This window comes from Phalacrocorax aristotelis, chromosome 1, assembly GCF_949628215.1.
Source record: "Phalacrocorax aristotelis chromosome 1, bGulAri2.1, whole genome shotgun sequence".
NCBI lineage: Eukaryota > Metazoa > Chordata > Aves > Suliformes > Phalacrocoracidae > Phalacrocorax > Phalacrocorax aristotelis.
The window spans coordinates 1,033,237-1,049,827 of NC_134276.1; the positions used below are offsets into that span (position 1 = coordinate 1,033,237).

The 16,591-nt window shown below is 66.2% G+C and overlaps 4 protein-coding genes across 5 annotated transcripts; 2 read left to right on the top strand and 2 right to left on the bottom strand.

Annotated features, from left to right (window-relative positions):
• Window positions 1-560: 560 nt before the first annotated feature.
• LAMTOR1 (late endosomal/lysosomal adaptor, MAPK and MTOR activator 1) lies at window positions 561-5,758 on the bottom strand. Its single transcript, XM_075103207.1, has 5 exons — window positions 5,592-5,758; window positions 4,230-4,375; window positions 3,914-3,991; window positions 2,662-2,788; window positions 561-1,169 (listed from the first exon to the last, which is right to left on the bottom strand). The coding sequence occupies exons 1-5, from the start codon at window positions 5,631-5,633 to the stop codon at window positions 1,077-1,079; spliced, it is 486 nt and encodes a 161-aa protein (XP_074959308.1). The 5' UTR covers window positions 5,634-5,758; the 3' UTR covers window positions 561-1,076.
• Window positions 5,759-5,785: 27 nt separating this feature from the next.
• On the top strand, window positions 5,786-10,521 carry LOC142061642 (transmembrane O-methyltransferase homolog). 2 transcript variants are annotated; one of them, XM_075103082.1, is made up of 5 exons: window positions 5,786-6,007; window positions 7,636-7,849; window positions 8,237-8,511; window positions 9,425-9,621; window positions 9,900-10,521. In XM_075103082.1, the coding sequence occupies exons 3-5, from the start codon at window positions 8,250-8,252 to the stop codon at window positions 10,218-10,220; spliced, it is 780 nt and encodes a 259-aa protein (XP_074959183.1). In that variant the 5' UTR covers window positions 5,786-6,007; window positions 7,636-7,849; window positions 8,237-8,249; the 3' UTR covers window positions 10,221-10,521. The 2 variants fall into 2 exon arrangements, with proteins under 2 accessions (XP_074959183.1, XP_074959134.1); XM_075103033.1 differs by having other exon boundaries at window positions 5,786-7,849.
• ANAPC15 (anaphase promoting complex subunit 15) lies at window positions 10,518-13,388 on the bottom strand. Its single transcript, XM_075103328.1, has 4 exons — window positions 13,159-13,388; window positions 11,284-11,343; window positions 11,046-11,183; window positions 10,518-10,807 (listed from the first exon to the last, which is right to left on the bottom strand). The coding sequence occupies exons 1-4, from the start codon at window positions 13,276-13,278 to the stop codon at window positions 10,760-10,762; spliced, it is 366 nt and encodes a 121-aa protein (XP_074959429.1). The 5' UTR covers window positions 13,279-13,388; the 3' UTR covers window positions 10,518-10,759.
• Window positions 13,389-14,463: 1,075 nt separating this feature from the next.
• Window positions 14,464-16,196, top strand: LOC142061581 (folate receptor gamma-like). The gene is made up of 5 exons (XM_075102917.1): window positions 14,464-14,578; window positions 14,761-14,917; window positions 15,149-15,337; window positions 15,429-15,564; window positions 15,808-16,196. The coding sequence occupies exons 1-5, from the start codon at window positions 14,532-14,534 to the stop codon at window positions 16,086-16,088; spliced, it is 810 nt and encodes a 269-aa protein (XP_074959018.1). The 5' UTR covers window positions 14,464-14,531; the 3' UTR covers window positions 16,089-16,196.
• Window positions 16,197-16,591: the final 395 nt, after the last annotated feature.

Sequence of the window (16,591 nt, forward strand, 5' to 3'; positions counted from 1 at the left end):
CGGAGAGGAGTGAGATGCATGGGGATGGGGGGAGGCGGCTGCCGGGGGCGAGGGGGGGGAAGGGGCAACGCTTGGGAACGTGAGGAGGGGGCCGCGGTGGTGGGGCGGGGACACGGGGAACGGGAACACGCAGGGGAGGGGGCAAGCAAAGAAACGCATGGGGCAATGGGGACACGCGTGGTGCACCTGCTGGGGCAGGGAATGACCAGGACACGCAGTGGGGGTGGGGGCGGTTGCAGGGAGGGGGCTGCAGCCCCCACATCTGCCCCACTCTGCCCCACGTGTGGGGAGGCACTTCAGCTCTGCCCAGCTCCCAGAGCCTGTGCCAGGAACAGCTCCAGTGGGTCCCAGTAACCAACTGGGAGACTGGACTGGGGCTGCCGGGGAGCACCGAAGCCCACCCGGAGCGCAGAGCAAATCCCATAACCGGAGCATGGAGGCGAGAGCTGTCCCTAAACGGGCACATCTCACCCCAAAATCCTGGGAAGGGCCAGGGGGATGCAGCCCCCCAGACACACCGCAGCATGGCCCCGGCTGGCGCAGGATGGAGGAGACGGGTGCTGGATGAACCTGGTTTTATCTACTGTGGCCAAATAGAATAATTAAAAAAAAAAAAAAAAAAAACAACCAAAGAACCAACCCCAAAATAAGGTCCGAAGATGTACAATCACGCAGGGAGGGTGTCGGAAGCCACCGGGTCCTGCGCAGCGTCACGTCCGCAGCTGCCCGGCTCCGGCACCACGTGGCTCCCACCTGTCCTGTCCCGGCACAGCGGTGCTCGCCCGCACCGGGGCCGTCCTTCCCTTTCTGGTCATCCCTGTGCAAGCACAGCCCCCTCCCCACGTGCGCCCACCCACCGACTGCGCGGAGGGGAGAGCCCCCGGGCCGCGCCGGGGTCGGTGTGCCGGCCACGGGTGTCTCAGCCGTTAATAGGAAACCGGGTGTCTGTACAAGGTTGTGTCGGGGAAGGGGAGGGGGAATATAGGCAAAAAAAACCGGGAAAAACAGCAACAACAAAAAAAAAAATTCCAAAAAACAACCCAAAACTGGTGAAGCTGCGGTGCTGCGGGGTGGGCTCAGGGGATGCCAAACTGTACAACCAGTTCTTCTTTGGCGTCGACGCGGATCTGTGAGAGCGCGCTGAAGGCGTAGGCGGCTATCCGGGACACCTGCGGGAGCGAGCACAGCAGCGGCGGTCAGCTCCGGCAAACGCGCTTACCCTGAAAACAATGCGGCCAGGAGCGGCGGGGCCGGCGGCCATGGGCGTTCGGCATCGCTCGGAAGCCAGACCGGGAAAGCACCCACCGCCCCATCACCCACAGGACGGGGAACAAGGCTCGCACAAGCCAGGATGTGCCCGGACCCTGGCTTGTCTCTCTGTGGGAAGGGGCTTCCAGCAGCCCCGGGACAGCCTCCTCCCCCCCCCCGCGCCCTTCCATACCCAACACCCGTTTCGCTATCGGGACCCGACGGCCACGGCAGGAGCGCCGTGAGCAGGATGAGCTGCAGCAACAGATCCGTGCGGGGCTGCGCCAGCCCTCCCACAGCTCTGGGGACTGGTAGAACAGGGAATCCCACCCCGCAAACCAGCGGGGAGCAAAGCTGAGGCTTTTCGGTGCGCTTAATGGGGGAGGCAGCAGCTCCTGCACACGGCAGCCCTGGCTGCACAGACAGCCTGGGGCGTGAGGGGCTGGGGAGCAGCTCCGCAGAGGGACCTGGGGGCTCTGGCCGATGGCAAGTAGAACACGAGCCACCAGCGTGCCCTGGCAGCCCAGGGGGCCAGCCGTGCCCTGGGGGGCATCGAGCCCTGCATCGCAGCCGGGCGAGGGGGGGGATTGTCCCGCTCTGCCCCACGCTGGGGCGGCCTCACCCCGAGTGCTGTGGGCAGCGTTGGGCGCCGCAGGACATTGGGGGTATAAAGCTACTGGAGAGTGTCCCGAGGAGGCCACGGGGCTGGGGAAGGGTTTAGAGGGGAAACCGTACGAGGGGCGGCTGAAGTCCCTTGGGTTGTTCAGCTGGAGCAGAGGAGGCCGAGGGCAGCCCTCACGGCGCTCTGCAGCCCCCTCCCAAGGGGAGGAGGAGGGGCAGGGCTGGTCTCTGCTCTCTGGTGACCAACACCAGGCCCCGAGGGAATGGCAGGGAGATGTGCCAGGGGAGGGTTAGGCTGGGCATTAGGGAAAGGCTCTTCCCCCCGAGGGTGGTGGAGCCCTGGCACAGGCTCCCCAGGGAGGCATCACGGCACCAGCCTGGCGATATTCCAGAAGCACTTGGCCAAGGCCCTCAGAGACCTGGTGTGAATTTGGGGTGTCCTGTGCAGGGACAGGAGCTGGGCTCGATGGTCCTTGCGGGTCCCTTCCAGCTCAGGATATTCTACGATTCCTGCCTGCGAGGAAGAGTGTTTCCCCAGCAGCTTCTTCTTCAAAGCAGCACCGGGGCTCCCCAGGAGCAAAGCTGCCTGCACTGTGAAACACCCTGCTGCCATGGGTGAGCCTCCAAAGGGACTGGAAGAAGCTTGGAGCCACTGCCTGTGCCACCTGCACGCAGTTACTGCACGATAAACCTGTGACTGAGCTTTGCCTTCAGCCCTAATAAGTCCTTACAGGGCTTCCTGAAACCCAGGGGCCAGCTGCAGGCTGGAACAGGCCACCAGCCCCCTCTCACCTGCTGCAGGTCTGCAAAGGGGACGGGGTCGCTGGCGAGCACTTGGTGCGGTTGGTTGGTCACAGACGGCAGCAGCGGGAGCTTCTTCCAGTGCGTCAGGTTGCTGCTCAGCATGGCCAGGCGTGTGCTGCGGAGGGGAGAGCAGCGAGGGTCGGCGCCGGGGAGGAGCACCAGGACGCGGGGAGACCCGGGCTCATGCTGCACATCCAGGCACCGGCATCACCAAGGAGGAGCCAGGGAGAGCCATGCTGCACCACTCCCAGCATCCACCCCTCCTCGCTCCCAGAGGCTGGAGGACAAGGGAGCTCCCAGCTCTCCAACACAGAGGCTTTTCAAGCGGGAGCAATTGCATCCAGCCGCCCACCGTCTGCCCCAAGTGGGGAACACAGAACCCTTTGTGTGTGGCTGCCCTTGCCGCAGCCGGGACAAGGGCTCTGCCGCTGCCCTCACCCAGTGTGCCCTTGTGGCCAAGAAGGCCAGCAGTGCCCTGGTGTGCATGGAAAGGCGTGTGGCCAGCAGGGCGAGGGAGGTTCTCCTCCCCCTCTGCTCTGCCCCAGTGAGGCCACACCTGCAGGGCTGCGGCCAGTTCTGGGCCCCCCAGTTCAAGAAGGGCAGGGAACTGCTGGAGCAAGGCCAGCGCAGAGCTGCCAAGGGGATCAGGGGCTGGAGCATCTCCCTGGTGAGGAAAGGCTGAGAGACCTGGGCTTGTTCAGCCTGGAGAAGAAAAGGCTGAGAGGGGTCTCATCAATGCTTATCAATATCTGAAGGGTGGGTGTCAGGAGGATGGGGCCGGGCTCTTTTCAGTGGTGCCCAACGCCAGGCCAAGGGGCCACGGGCACAAGCTGGAACACGGGAAGTTCCACCTGAACATGAGGACAAACCCCTTTGCTGTGCGGGTGCCAGAGCAGGGGCACAGGCTGCCCAGAGAGGCTGTGGGGTCCCTTCCCTGGAGACATTCACCCCCCGCCTGGACGCGGCCCTGTGCCCCTGCTCTGGGTGTGCCTGCTCCAGCAGGGGTGGGACGGGATGAGCTCCAGAGGACCTTCCAACCCCTGCCATTCTGGGATTCTGTGAGGACGGATGGGAGGAGGGAGGCTGAGCACCACCTCTCCAGACGTGGGGAGCCCCATTCCCCGCAGAGTTACTACCCCTATGGCAAAACCCCAAGGCCCTGCCCGATGCCTTCCTGCCCTGCCTGCAGACACAGCTTTGAGGGGCTGCAAGCACCCCAAGGGAGCAGAGCAGGTCCCACCTGTACTGCCTGGCTCTGTCCATGTACTCGTGCTGCTCCATGCCCTGGGAATCCGCCGCTGACACATCAATGATGTTGCTGCAGAGACACAAGACAGTAGGTCCCACTGTGGGTTCATCGCTTCCCCCTCCCCAAGCCCCCTCCCCATCCTGGGCAGACACAGCACCCTCCAACCAGTGCAGGGGGCCGGGACTTGGGCACCACAATACGAACAGCTCGGGCTGTTATGAGGCCAAACTCGCCCACCGGTCATTGCTGCTCTCCCAGGCACTGCTCCCGCCCTGCAGTGCCGAGGCAGTTACGGCACGAGGCTTACATGGCTGTTTTGGCGAGGATGGAGGACAGCATGGCCTGCTCATCGGTGCGTGCCGACGGGAGGTTGTGGTAGCTCTGCTCTGCTCCATTCAGCACCTTGTTGGGAGGGCTGGCTGCTGGCTCCAGCAGCCGCTTTGTCTCCTCTTCCTAGGGAAAGGGGAAGGAGAATCAGCCCTGGCCACCCCGCACCAGCAGCTGTCACCCCATGGGACAGGGCAAGTCTTGCCCTCTGCCTGCCAGGAGGGCTCCCCACATGCCCTGCTGTAACAGAACATCTCCAGCGACAGCCAGGCTCCCCTTCCACAATTCCTTCACTTTTTCCCCAGCCAAAGCCCCCACTGGCATGAAGGAAGCAAACATGGCTGAAATCAGGCAGCGTGCAGAGCCACACTGACCTACCCAAAACCTCACAGCTAACAAGGACGTGGCCATCACACCCCACACCTGCCTAAGCAGCATGTACTGTGGCCACCACCCCCACCCAGGGGCCAGGGAGACCCCTGCCAGCTTTTCCTGCCCACGCCAGCACAGCACGGGGCTCCTCCGGGCCACGTGAACCCCACCAGCCGCGGGGCAGGGGGTGTCCAGGGGAGGGTCTCGGAGCCACGGGGCACATCCCCTTTGCTCAGCCCTGGGTATGTGGAACTCCCGGCTGCGGCTCAGGCCTTAATCCTCCAGCTCGGCCCAGCGGCAGCCGGGAGAGGAGCCCGGCAGGGAGCTGACGGGGCAGGAGGAGCCGGGAGAGCAGGACAGGCTGGCCGCAACGCGGCCGGGAGCACGGTCACCCCTCCGCACACCCCGTCCGTGACACCGGCAGCTCCGACCGAGCTCCACCGCTGCCCCCTCCGGCCGGGACACGCCGCCGCCGTCCTCCAGCTCCTCTCCTTCCCCGTAGCGGCTGGGACCCCCGGGGACGAGCCCCCGCCGCCGGGACTCCCGGCCGCGACGCGGGGCCGGGCTGCCCCCGCCGCCGATTAGGTTCCCGCAGGACGGGTGACGGCCCCGGTTTGACACCGGCGGCAGCTGCCCCAGCAGAGGAAGGGAAGCCTGGCACCGCCCCCCGCGCCCGGGGGGGGGGCCGGGCACCGAGGCCCCACCGCTGTCACGGTGCGGCCGGGGATCCCGGGCCCAGCGCCGCCCCCCGGGGAGGGTCCCCAGGCGCGGGGCCGCCATCCCTGGGGATCCACCGGAACCCTTGCGGGGACACTCCCACACCCCAGTAGGCCTGCGGCAGCATAGTGGCACGGTCTGCGGGGGCGACGAGGCCCCACCGGGAGCAGGGCTGGGGGAGCCCGCGTCCCCCCGGTAACCGCCGCCATGTCGGGGCAGGGACCGGGCCCGGCCCGCCGTCCCCCGTACGCACCTGGTCGGAGGCCTCAGCCTCGCTGCTGTAGCAGCAGCCCATGGCGAGGCGCAGCAGGGCCCGGCCCGGGGCGGCGGCGGGGCGAGGGGAGGGAGAGGCCCCGCCGCCCCGGTCACGTGAGGGCGGAGGTGCGGAACGCCCCCCACCGCCGCGGCGGGTCCCGTGACAAGACATCCCGTCACGTGACAGGGGACAACCAATCGGAGGGAGGGTTCGCGCTTGCGCCCCGCCCGGCTTAAAGGAGCCCCCGTCACATGGACAGCAGCCAATCAACGCGCGGGGCGGAGGGGGAGAACGCGCTGGCCACGCCCCGGCCCCGCGCCCTGAGCCGAGAGCGCGCCTGCGCGGCGTCACGAGGCACTGAGCGACGGGAACGTGCGGGAGGGGTTGCGTGTGCGCGGGCGCGCGCCCCACCGGTGAGTGGTCATGTGACCCCGTGGGCTACCAGTGCTCCCCAGTGACCCCCGTGCTCCCAGTAGTTCCACTGCTCCCTGTGCCCTCAGTGCCCCCCCGTTATCTCCCAGTACTCCCAATACACCCAGTGCTCCCAGTACCTCCCGTTCCCCCGCTGCTCCCAGTGTCCCCAGTGCTCCCACTGGTTCCAGTGCCTCCATTGCTCACAGTGCCCCTGCATTGGTCCCAGTGACCTCCAGTGCTCCCAATGCCCCACAGTGCTCCCAGCGTCCCCCACTGCTCCCAGTGCTTTCAGCGCTCCCGAGTGTCCCCAGTATTCCCAGTTCTGAAAGTGCTCCCAGTGCCCCCAGTATCTCCCAGTGCTCCCAGTATCCCCAGTACCGCCAGTTCCCTGCAATACCCCCAGTGCTCCTCAGTGCTCCCAGTGCCCTCCAGTGCACACCAGTATTCCCAGTGTTCCCAGTGTCCCCTTGTGCCCCCTAGTGTTCACCAGTGACCCCCAGTGCTCCCAGTGCTACACGGTGCCCCCCAGCATCCCCAGTGTCCCCAGTGCTCCCAGTGACCCCCAGTTCCCCTGTTCCCCCAGTGTTCCCAGTACTACCAGTGCCCCCCGTGCCCCCCAGAGCACCCCAGTGTCCCCCAGTATTCCCAGTGCTACAAGTCCTCCTGGTGCCCGGTACCTTAGAGCCCCCAGGGCTCTCAGTGCTCCCAGTGCCCCATTTGCCCCCGCAGTGCTCCCAGTGCCCTTCAGTACCCACAGTGTCCCCAGTGCCCCAGTTGCTCCCAGTGCTCCCAGTGCTCCCTGTGTCCCCAGCCCTGCCTGCCCGGCTCTGCTCTCCCTTCCCAGTAAGGCCCTTTGGGCAGTGCTGGTGCTGGGGGTCTGGGCTCAGCTGCCCCCCACCCCCACAGCCCCCTGCCCACCTCCCCCAGCGCAGGCAGCACCCCAGGCCGAGCCTGCTGCCCACCCCGGGGTCAGGGGGTGCGGGTGTGCAGCTCACCAGCCCTGTGGGTGCTCAGCACCGCACTCTGCCTGCGAGGCGTGGGGACCCCCCACCCCAGGGATCAGCGGGAGATGGGGAGGAGCCCCCCGGCTTGCAGTGGGGCTGGGTGCCTTGTCCAGGGCAGCTGGGGCTCCCAAAGGGGTGCTGCCCACAGCCCCTGCCCTGCCACAGCCCTGCCCTGAGCCCAGCACCCACCCCCAGTACAGTATCCAGACCCCCAAATACAGCACCTGCCCCCCAGTCTGGAACCCAGCCTCCCAGTCCAGCCTCCACCCCATGGCTCTGGTGTGTACTCCCCCAGCCCCGGTGACAGGACCCCAGCCCCAGTGACGGGACCCCAGCCCCAGTATGGGGGTCCCAGCCTCAGTGACAGGACCCCAGCTCCAGTGTGGGGACCCCAGCCCCAGAATTGGACCCCAGCCCCAGTACAGCAATCTCAGCCCCAGTACGATCCCAGCTCCAGTGACAGGACCCCAGCTCCAGTGTGGGGACCCCAGCCCCAGAATTGGACCCCAGCCCCAGTATGGCAATCCCAGCCCCAGTGACAGGACCCCAGTCCCAGTGATGGGATCCCACCTGCAGCCCCAGACCCACCCCCAGACCCAGCCTGGCCCTGTCCCCGTCCCCAGCCTCACTCAGCCCCGTGACCGGAGCCGGCACCAGCTGCGGCTAAGGTGACACCATCAATAATTGAGTGGGCAGCAGGGCTGGGCACCACTTGGGGCCACGCAGGTCTGCCTCCTGCCTGCCTGCCTCCTGCCTGCTGCCTGCCTCCTGCCTGCTGCCTGCCTGCCTCTTGCCTGCCACCTGCCTGCCTCCTGCCTGCCTGGAGCGTGGGGACAGGTAAGTGCTACCCCCATGGCCCTCTCACTGCGCCTGGGACCCCCCCCAACAGCCGAGGGTGTGGGGTGTGGGGTGTGGGGTGCAGGGTCAGCAAAGCTGGGATAGGGGGGGGTGTGAGGGGCTGTGCCAGAGTACCCCCCCATGATAGGTCCCTGGCACCCCTCAGTGCCAGTGCAGGGACCCCCAGAGCACCCCGGGGTGCCCCAGCCTGCTCTGGCCACAGCCCCAGGGTGGGCAAACCATCCTGGCAACACCGGAGCCGAGGGAGAGGCACTTCCTGGGGGATGCAGAGCACTGCCAGCTCACAGCACAGGTGGGAGCTTCGGGGCTGGTGCCCCAGGAGGATCCCCCACCCCAGTGTCCCCCGTGGGGGGCCCCTTTCCACAGCCCCCAAACTGCAATGGTGTCACCAGCGATTGCCCTGGCCTTCCTCCCCTTCCTCGTCACCCTGCTGATCCGCTACCGGCACTACTTGCTGCTGCTGTACCGGGCGGTGCTGGTGGGCTGGCTGCGGGACCGGCTCACCGGCATCCCGCGGGAGCAGCGCGCCTTCCAGTACCTGCTGGCCCACGCCATCCCCGGGGACCCCCGCCACGTCCTGCAGACCTTCGACCAGTGGTGCTACCACTGCGAGCACCTCAGCAGCGTTGGGCCCGTCAAAGGTGAGCGCCACCCTTGCCGCGGGGGATCCTGGCACCGGGCACGGCCAGGGCACCAATGGCATGGCCGTGGCACTGTTGGTGTGGCCATGACATTGTTGACATGGCCATAGCACCCCTGGCACAGCCATGGCATCATCATCACAGCTGTGGCATTCTTGGCACGGCCATAGCACCATCCGCATGGCTGCAGCATTGTTGGTGCGGCTACGGTACTATAGGCATGGTCATGGCATCATTGACATGGCCGTGGCACTGTTGGTGGGACCGTGGCACCATTGGCATGGCCATGGCATCGTTGACATGGCCGTGGCACTGTTGGTGGGACCGTGGCACCATTGGCATGGCCATGGCATCGTTGACATGGCCGTGGCACCATTGGCATGGCCATGGCATCGTTGACATGGCCGTGGCACCATTGGCATGGCCATGGCATTGTTGACATGGCTGTGGCACTGTTGGTGGGACCGTGGCACCATTGGTGGGACCGTGGCACTGTTGGCATGGCCATGGCATCATTGACATGGCTGTGGCACCGTTGGTGGGACTGTGGCACCGTTGGCATAGCTACAGCATTGTTGGCACGGCCATGACACCGTTGGTGTAACCACGGCATCATTGGCATGGCCGTGGCGCTGCTGGTGTGGCCGCGGCACCGTTGGCACAGCTGTGGCACTGCTGATACAGACCACGGCATTATTGGCACAGTCACAGCACCGTCGTCAGGGCTTTGCACCCCCAGCGCGGCCATGGGGATGCAGCTGGGGACACAGACAGGTGCCTTGGGGACACGGGGAGCTTTGGCATGGCCCTTCACCTCCATTGTGCCATGCCATGCCATGCCCCCTGCCAAGGGAAGGGGGGGGCAGGTGGGGACGTGGCCCCCTGGGGTGCTGAGTGCTCCGGGCCGCGGCAGGGAGGATTGTGGAGCGGCTGCTGTACGAGCGGGCGCCGCGGCGCGTGCTGGAGCTGGGCACCTACTGCGGCTACGGCACGGTGCTGCTGGCGCAGGGGCTGCCCCCGGGCGCCCGCCTCTACACGGTGGCAGTGGATCCCCGCCACGCTGCCGTGGCAGAGAAGGTCATCCGCCTGGCCGGCTTCGACGAGCAGACGGTGAGCACTGCGCCTGGGTGCCGGGATGGGGGGAAAGCCTGGCTCTCCCCGCTGCTGCCGGGGAGGGGAGAGGCTGGTGGGGGGGCTTCCGTGCCACGAGGGGTACCCCAGCCCCTCGCCGCTGGGTGGGACAGCTGGGAAGGGAAAGGCCGGATCTTTTCCCATGCGATCCCTCAGGGCCGCTCGCTCCCAGACACCCCGTGGAGCAGTGGGGAGGGGGGTACAGGTGCAAGGCACCCCGAAACCCACACCACGGGGCTGAGGGGGCTCCGGCGCAGGTGGAGCTGATCGTGGGCCCCTCGGAGGAGGTGATCCCCCGGCTGAGGGAGAAGCACGGCCTCCTAAAGGCCGACTTCGTCTTCATGGATCACTGGAAGCGCTGCTACCTGCGGGACCTACAGCTGCTGGAAACCCACCGGCTGCTGGCCGAGGGGGCCACCATCCTGGCCGACAACGTCCTCTTCCCTGGCGCGCCCCACTTCCTGCAGTATGCCAAAACCTGTGGCAAATACCGCTGCAAGGTGCACCGCGCCAGCCTGGAGTACTTCCACGCCATCCCTGACGGCATCGCCGAGCTCTGCTATGTCGGGAATAGCTGAGCCAGGCAAGGAGCTCGCGCTGGGTTCCCGAATAACCAACCGTGCTTGGCCGTAAAAACGGGCTCTGGAGAAAACACGGTGGCTGCTGTGGTCTGTGGTGGGGCATGGCGGTGGAAAGATGGGGGCCTTGCTCCCCGTACAGCTCCTTCTGGAGCCGCTTCCCCCTGGCAGCCGTGCAGGAAGGTCTGCGGGAGACCCCGGCTCTCCCCGTCAGACACAGACCCTAGGTCACCCGAGCGGCACCCCTGTGGCTCCCAGAGCCCGCCATGGTGCACCTCTGACACCAAATTTGGGGGCTTTTTTTTTTTAATTGAATTTATTAGAAAAGACACCACACCCCCGTGGCATCAGGCAGAGCCACGTGTCTCCCAGCAGCTGCAGCCTATCCCCGGCCCGCCCTGGGGCAGCTTCAGCCTGAGCCCCCCCCCCCGGGCCACCACAGCAGGAGAAGCTTCACCAAACTGCACCGTGAAGGCCCCAGAGCTGTGGTGGGTGAGGGCTCTCCCCCAGCCTCCTCCCGTCCTCAGGTCATAGCAGAATCAGATCATCCACTGGTCCTGATCCTGCTCGGCCCCCTCCATGTCCACCTGGGAAGGGACAACAGGTTTGAGACCCCTCCCCAAAACCAGAGCAGGGGCCACACTGCTCCCAGCAGCCAGCCCTTCCCTCTCCTCCCAAAGGAAGGAAGAGCCAGAGAGCGATGCAGCAGAGGGGGTGCAGGAGAGGGAACAAGCCCTGGGGCTCACCCACAGGCCACATGCCCCCCTTTTTGGGGTCCCAGTGGGGCAGGGACATGGGCTGGTGCCCCCAGCCCCCCTTATTTACCTCATTAATCTCCCCATCATCAGGAGACTCATTATAATCATTCATCTCATCCATATCCTGCATGTCCTCGTCATCCTCTGAGTCTTCCTCGCTGTCTTCGTCATCTTCGTCATCCTCCTCCTCCTCCTCATCGTAATGCTGCGAAGACGACAGCTCCAGCACCCCACCGCCGCCGTCGCCCCCGCAGCTTCCCCCGCCTCACACTGGGGCGAGGGACCCCCCGCCATGCCGTGCCCACCTCGGACGCCGGCTTTCCGATGGGCACCAGGTTGTTGTCCTTCTCAGCGATGCTCTGGAGCTGGGGAGGGAAGAGAGGGGGCAGTCAGGTGAGCACCCCGACACCTCTGCATGTCCCCCCTCGCCCCACCAAACCGGCCTTTCCCAACCCCCTCCGAGCACTCGTGCTGCTCCCGAACCACGGCTATTCCTGGCTGGTAGCTGCCGGAAGAGTCCTGCTGCCCGCGGCAGCCCCCGGTGAGGGGCAGGCAGGGGGCTGAGGGGAAGCACGAGCGGCTGTGGGCAGCTGCCTGAGCTCCCCAGAGCAAGGCAGGGTGCTCCCACTGCCGCAGCACCCGCCGCAGGGCCCAAGGAACACAAGCAGGACTCAAACAAATGGGTTTTCTTCTTTAAAAAAAAAAAAAACAAAACACCAAAACCAAACACCACCCCAAAGCCGAGGTGTGTACTCAGCCACAGGCGCCTGACTGCTGCAGATAATTAAAGCTCAATTAAAATACGCCAGCACCTCCCACACAGAGGGAACTGGTCTCCCAGGGCAGAGGCTTTAATTATTGATTGAAGTGATTTCAGTTAATTACAATCATTTAATCACCCAGATCCCTTATTCACACTTTAATTGAATAGATGGAGGTTCCCCCCGCAATACTGAGGGGCTGGGGGAGGGCCACAGCACCGAACTGTGGTGCAGGGCAACCCTGGGTTCCTGTGGGTGCCCACCTTCCCTGGGAAAAGGTTAATTATAGAATAATTAAGGTTGGAAAAGAACTCTAGGATTACCAAATCCAACCCCCAACCCAACACCCCCAGGCCTCCTAAACCATGGCCCCAAGGGCCATCATGTCTTGTCTGCATGGTTTTTGAACCCCGCCCAGGTTCGGTGACTCCCCCACCTCTCTGGGCAGCCTGTGCCAGGGCCTGACCGCTCTGGCAGGGAAGACATTTTCCCTCACATCCAACCTAAACCTCCCCTGACGCAGCTTGAGGCCGTTCCCTCTCGCCCTGCCACTGGTGACTTGGGAGCAGAGACCAACCTCCCCCTCACTCTAGCCCCTCTCAGGCAGCTGCAGAGAGCGAGAAGGGCTCCCCTCAGCCCCCCCTTCTCCAGGCTAAACCCCCCCAGCTCCCCCAGCCACCCCCCAGCACACTTGTGCTCCAGACCCTGCCCCAGCCCCGCTGCCCTTCTCTGGACACGCTCCAGCCCCTCCAGGGCCTTCTTGTCCCGAGGGGCCCAAACCTGAGCCCAGCATTCGAGGTGGGGCCTCCCCAGGGCCGAGCACAGGGGCCCCATCCCTGCCCGGCTCCTGCTGGCCACACCAGAGCTGACACAAGCCCGGGGGCTGGTGGCCTCCTTGGCCACCTGGGCACTGCTGGCTCATGCCCAGCCGGCTGTCAGCCAGCACCCCCAGGGCCTTCTCCGCCGGGCACTTCCCAGCCCCTCTGCCCCAGGCCTGGGGCCTTGCCTGGGGTTGGTGCGACCCAAGGGCAGGACCTGGCACTTGGCTTCGTTAAACCTCACCCATTTAAGCTTGGCTCATCGATCCAGCCTGTGCAGGTTCCTCTGCAGAGCCTTCCTATCCTCAAGCAGATCAATGCTCCTGCCCAGCTTGGTGCCACCTCGGACTCACCGAGGACGCACTCTGCCCCATCGCCCACATTAATTAATTTAAAATTAATTAATCAGGGCTGCTGAAGGGGCGCAGTTCAGCACCGGCCTTTCATTCACGGGATGGAGGACACGGCCCGCCGGCAGACCCCGCACACCCCGCCGTGGCGGGAGGGGCCCGAATCGCGGCCACGGGACCTCCCCCACCCCCCCTCATGGTCCCGGTGCCCCCCCTCACGGCGCCGGTGCTCCCCCCCCCGCCCCGCCCACCCAGGCCTGGTGCTGCTGCTCCTGCTGCTGCAGCTCGGTCTCGTCCACGCAAGGCCGGTCGAGGTTGAACCAGAGGGACTCGGTGACGCGGGGCAGGAGTGAAGGGAACAGCGTGGACATGGCGGGAGGGTAGGGTGGCAGAGGGACACACCGGGAACCGGACGGGTCGCCACCGGGCACCCACCCGGAAGTACAACCCGGCCCGCGGCCCCCCGCCGGAAGCAGTTAGCGGCGACAGCCCGCACGGAGCATGCGCGGAGGGACGGCGAGGCCACGCCCAAAGGGGGGGACAAGGAATAGGGGTGGGGTGGGCCCAACACAGGGAGGGGCGAAGGGTGATTGACAGGTCGGGGGGTCTGACCCCGGGGGACCGGCCCGGGGGGGGCATCTGTGACCCCAGTGTGGGGGGGGGGGGGGTACCTGCCCCCCCCGGCATTTCTGACTCCCCCCGGTGTTCCTGTGACCCATGGGGGGATATCTGTGACCCCCCCCCGCATCTGTGACTCGTGGGGGGGAGTCTGTGACCCCAGTGAGGGGGTACCTGCCCCCCCGGCATCTGCAACCCCCCCCAAGGGGAATCTGTGACCCCCCACCAAGGTATCTGTGACCCCAATGAGGATATGTGACACCCTGGGGCATCTGTGACCCCCCTGGAAGGTATCTGAGACCCCAATGCGGGGTATCTGCCCCACCGGGCACCTGTGACCCTAGCGGGGCTGTATCTGTGACCCCAGGGAGGGGTATCTGTGACCCCCACGGGGTACCTACCCCACCCAGAGGCATCTGTGACACCCCCCCCCCAGGGCATCTGTGATTCCCCTGGGAGCATCTGTGACCCTAGTAGGGTGGTACCTGCCCCCCCACGGCATCTTTGACCCATGGGGGGGGGGGGTCTCTGCTCCCCACCCCTCAGGGTATCTGTGACCCCACGGGGGTACCTGCCCCACCGGGGGGGCATCTCTCGCCCACTGGGGTGTCCCCTCCACCCCCAGGGCACCCCCAGGACCCTGCAGTGCCAGGGGGTCGGATCCTGCCCCTGGTGCTGGTGTTGGGACTTGGGGCCCCCTCCCCACTGTGACTGCCCCCGTCTCCCCCCACCACCACCATGGGAGGGACAGAAAAACAGCAACGAGTGGATTTTGGCCAGCACTGGCCCCATCCTGGCGCCGGGAGGACGGACCCTGGCTCTGCGCTGGGCTGGGGGGGCCGGGGTGGGTGTGGGTGTCAAAGCGGGACACACCGAGGCATCGGGGCGCGGCGCCCCATCCCGCCCGTGCCCCGTGGGCGCTGCCCGGCCCGCCATGCCCCGCGCCGGTGGCGGGCAACGTCCCGTGATCGGCGGCCAAGGGTTGCGTCGCGACACGACCTTTGAGATGAGCCACGCTCGCCCCGCGGCACCCAGCGCCTGGAACCCCCACAGGTAAAACCCCCGCCCCCCCGCCAGTGGTCCCGGCCGAGGGCCGGTGGTGACAGCGCGCCGCTACGTGCCACACAGGGGACTTTGTCCCCGTTGGCACCGTGTCCCCTTTGGGACGGGTGCCAGCGTTCCTGCTGGGGAGCCTCGGTGCCGCCGTCCAGACCCCCCCCCGTTGCCACCGGCAGGATGATGGTGGCTGCGTGGGTGCTGCCACTGGTGCTCCTGGCGTGGCCGGCCGCTGCCACTGCCGCCACGGTGACCCGGGACTCGCTGCTCAACATCTGCATGGACGCCAAGCACCACAAAACGCAGCCTGGCCCCGAGGGGCAGCTCTATGGGCAGGTAGGGTCCTCGCCCACCACCCCCTCGGCACCCACCAGCATCACCTGCAGTGGGGTCACCGGGACGGACCCCAGAAGTGCCGCAGGGGTCCTCTGCCGTGGCGGGGCCTCCATCACCCGGTGCCGGTGCTTTCCCCGGCACGGCGGCACCGCCTGCCCCCCCTGCCCTGTGCTGGGGAGCAGCGGCAGGTCCCGGCTGAGCCGCGGCTGACCCCCAGCTGCCCTGGCGCAGTGTGCCCTCTGGAAGGACAACGCCTGCTGCACCGCCAACACCAGTATCGAGGCTCACCAGGACCAGTCCTACCTGTACAACTTCAACTGGGACCACTGCGGGGTCATGCCGGAGAAATGCAAGCGTCACTTCATCCAGGACACGTGTCTTTATGAGTGCTCCCCCAACCTGGGGCCCTGGATCGACCAGGTGGGTGCAGACCCCCACCCACCCGCTGAGGGCCTGGCAGGTCCCTGGGGTGAACTGGGATGAAATGGGCTGAAGTGGGGTGCCACCGCAGGCAGACAACAGCTGGCGTAAGGAGCGGATCCTGCATGTGCCGCTGTGCCGGGAGGACTGCGAGCAGTGGTGGGAGGACTGCCAGGATGCTGTCACCTGCAAGGTCAACTGGCACAAGGGCTGGAACTGGACCACAGGTCAGTGGCGGGGCGTGGGACACCCCCCCAGTGGCTGCATCCCCCATCCTCGGTGGCTGTGAGTGGGTCTGGGGGTGCACGAGGGTCCCTGTGGGGTGATGGAGGGGTGCTGGCAGCTGGGTTGGGGTCCCTCAGGGTCACACGCACCCTGGTAAGGGCAGTGGGGCCCATCAGGACCCTGACACCCTGAGGAACGACACCCCTCAAAGACCACCACCCCACCTCACCCCCCCCTTCCCACAGGCATCAACCGGTGTCCCAAGGGCGCCATGTGCCAGAAGTTCAAGTTCGTCTTCCCCACGGCGGCCGACCTCTGCGAGCAGGTCTGGTCCCACTCCTACCGCTACACCCTCCACCACCGTGGCAGCGGCCGCTGCATCCAGATGTGGTTCGACCCCGTCCAGGGGAACCCCAACATCGCCGTGGCGCGGTATTACGCCCACGGTGCCGCCACTGGCCCACCTGGCCCCCCGCTCCGTGTCCTCCTGGCCCTGCTGCCCCCCATCCTCCTGGCCCTGCTCTGAGCTGCAGGCAGGAGCGGGCAGTGGGTGGGCATGGGGGGGTCCGAGCTGCACCAGCTGCTGTGCGTCCCCCCCCAGCATGTGGCTGGTGAATAAACATTCCTGCCCCGCTTGGTGTTGGGGTGCCGTGGGGCTGGGGGAAGCAGAATGGGGGGGGCCGTGGGATGGGAGGAGGATGCGGGGTGAGGGGGGTCCTTTAGGGGGGTTAACATTACCCCCATTTATCCATACTGATGTGCTGGGCTGCATGGCATTGCCCCCCCCCCCCGAACAGCTGTGCCCGGCAAAACAGGGGGCATGGGCCTCCCCACCGCTGGGACACAGGGGGACGGGACCCCCAAACAGTGTCCCAGCACCTGCTGCAGCTCCTGGAACCCAGGGGGTCACTGGCACCCCGGGATGCACAGGGTGGGATTGGGGAGATGATGGGACACACACACGCCCCCCGGGACCCCCACGGCCACCTCTGCCTGCCCCAAGCTGGGGGGGTCCTGCCAGCCCGGAGC

What these genes read in the sequence shown, in the direction of transcription:
- LAMTOR1 (XM_075103207.1), bottom strand. Translation starts at nt 5,633, where the DNA reads ATGGGCTGCTGCTACAGCAGCGAGGCTGAGGCCTCCGACCAG. An exon ending in GACAGAGCCAGGCAGTACAG is followed by an intron (nt 2,789 to 3,913) that starts GTGGGACCTGCT and finishes TCCCCTCCGCAG; the next exon opens with CACACGCCTGGCCATGCTGA. An exon ending in CCTTTGCAGACCTGCAGCAG is followed by an intron (nt 1,170 to 2,661) that starts GTGAGAGGGGGC and finishes TCGCTCCCGCAG; the next exon opens with GTGTCCCGGATAGCCGCCTA.
- LOC142061642 (XM_075103033.1), top strand. Translation starts at nt 8,250, where the DNA reads ATGGTGTCACCAGCGATTGCCCTGGCCTTCCTCCCCTTCCTCGTCACC. An exon ending in CAGCGTTGGGCCCGTCAAAG is followed by an intron (nt 8,512 to 9,424) that starts GTGAGCGCCACC and finishes GGGCCGCGGCAG; the next exon opens with GGAGGATTGTGGAGCGGCTG. An exon ending in CCGGCTTCGACGAGCAGACG is followed by an intron (nt 9,622 to 9,899) that starts GTGAGCACTGCG and finishes GCTCCGGCGCAG; the next exon opens with GTGGAGCTGATCGTGGGCCC.
- ANAPC15 (XM_075103328.1), bottom strand. Translation starts at nt 13,278, where the DNA reads ATGTCCACGCTGTTCCCTTCACTCCTGCCCCGCGTCACCGAGTCCCTC. An exon ending in TCGGAAAGCCGGCGTCCGAG is followed by an intron (nt 11,184 to 11,283) that starts GTGGGCACGGCA and finishes TCGTCTTCGCAG; the next exon opens with CATTACGATGAGGAGGAGGA. An exon ending in ATGATGGGGAGATTAATGAG is followed by an intron (nt 10,808 to 11,045) that starts GTAAATAAGGGG and finishes GTCCCTTCCCAG; the next exon opens with GTGGACATGGAGGGGGCCGA.
- LOC142061581 (XM_075102917.1), top strand. Translation starts at nt 14,532, where the DNA reads ATGAGCCACGCTCGCCCCGCGGCACCCAGCGCCTGGAACCCCCACAG. An exon ending in AGGGGCAGCTCTATGGGCAG is followed by an intron (nt 14,918 to 15,148) that starts GTAGGGTCCTCG and finishes GCCCTGGCGCAG; the next exon opens with TGTGCCCTCTGGAAGGACAA. An exon ending in GGGCTGGAACTGGACCACAG is followed by an intron (nt 15,565 to 15,807) that starts GTCAGTGGCGGG and finishes CCCTTCCCACAG; the next exon opens with GCATCAACCGGTGTCCCAAG.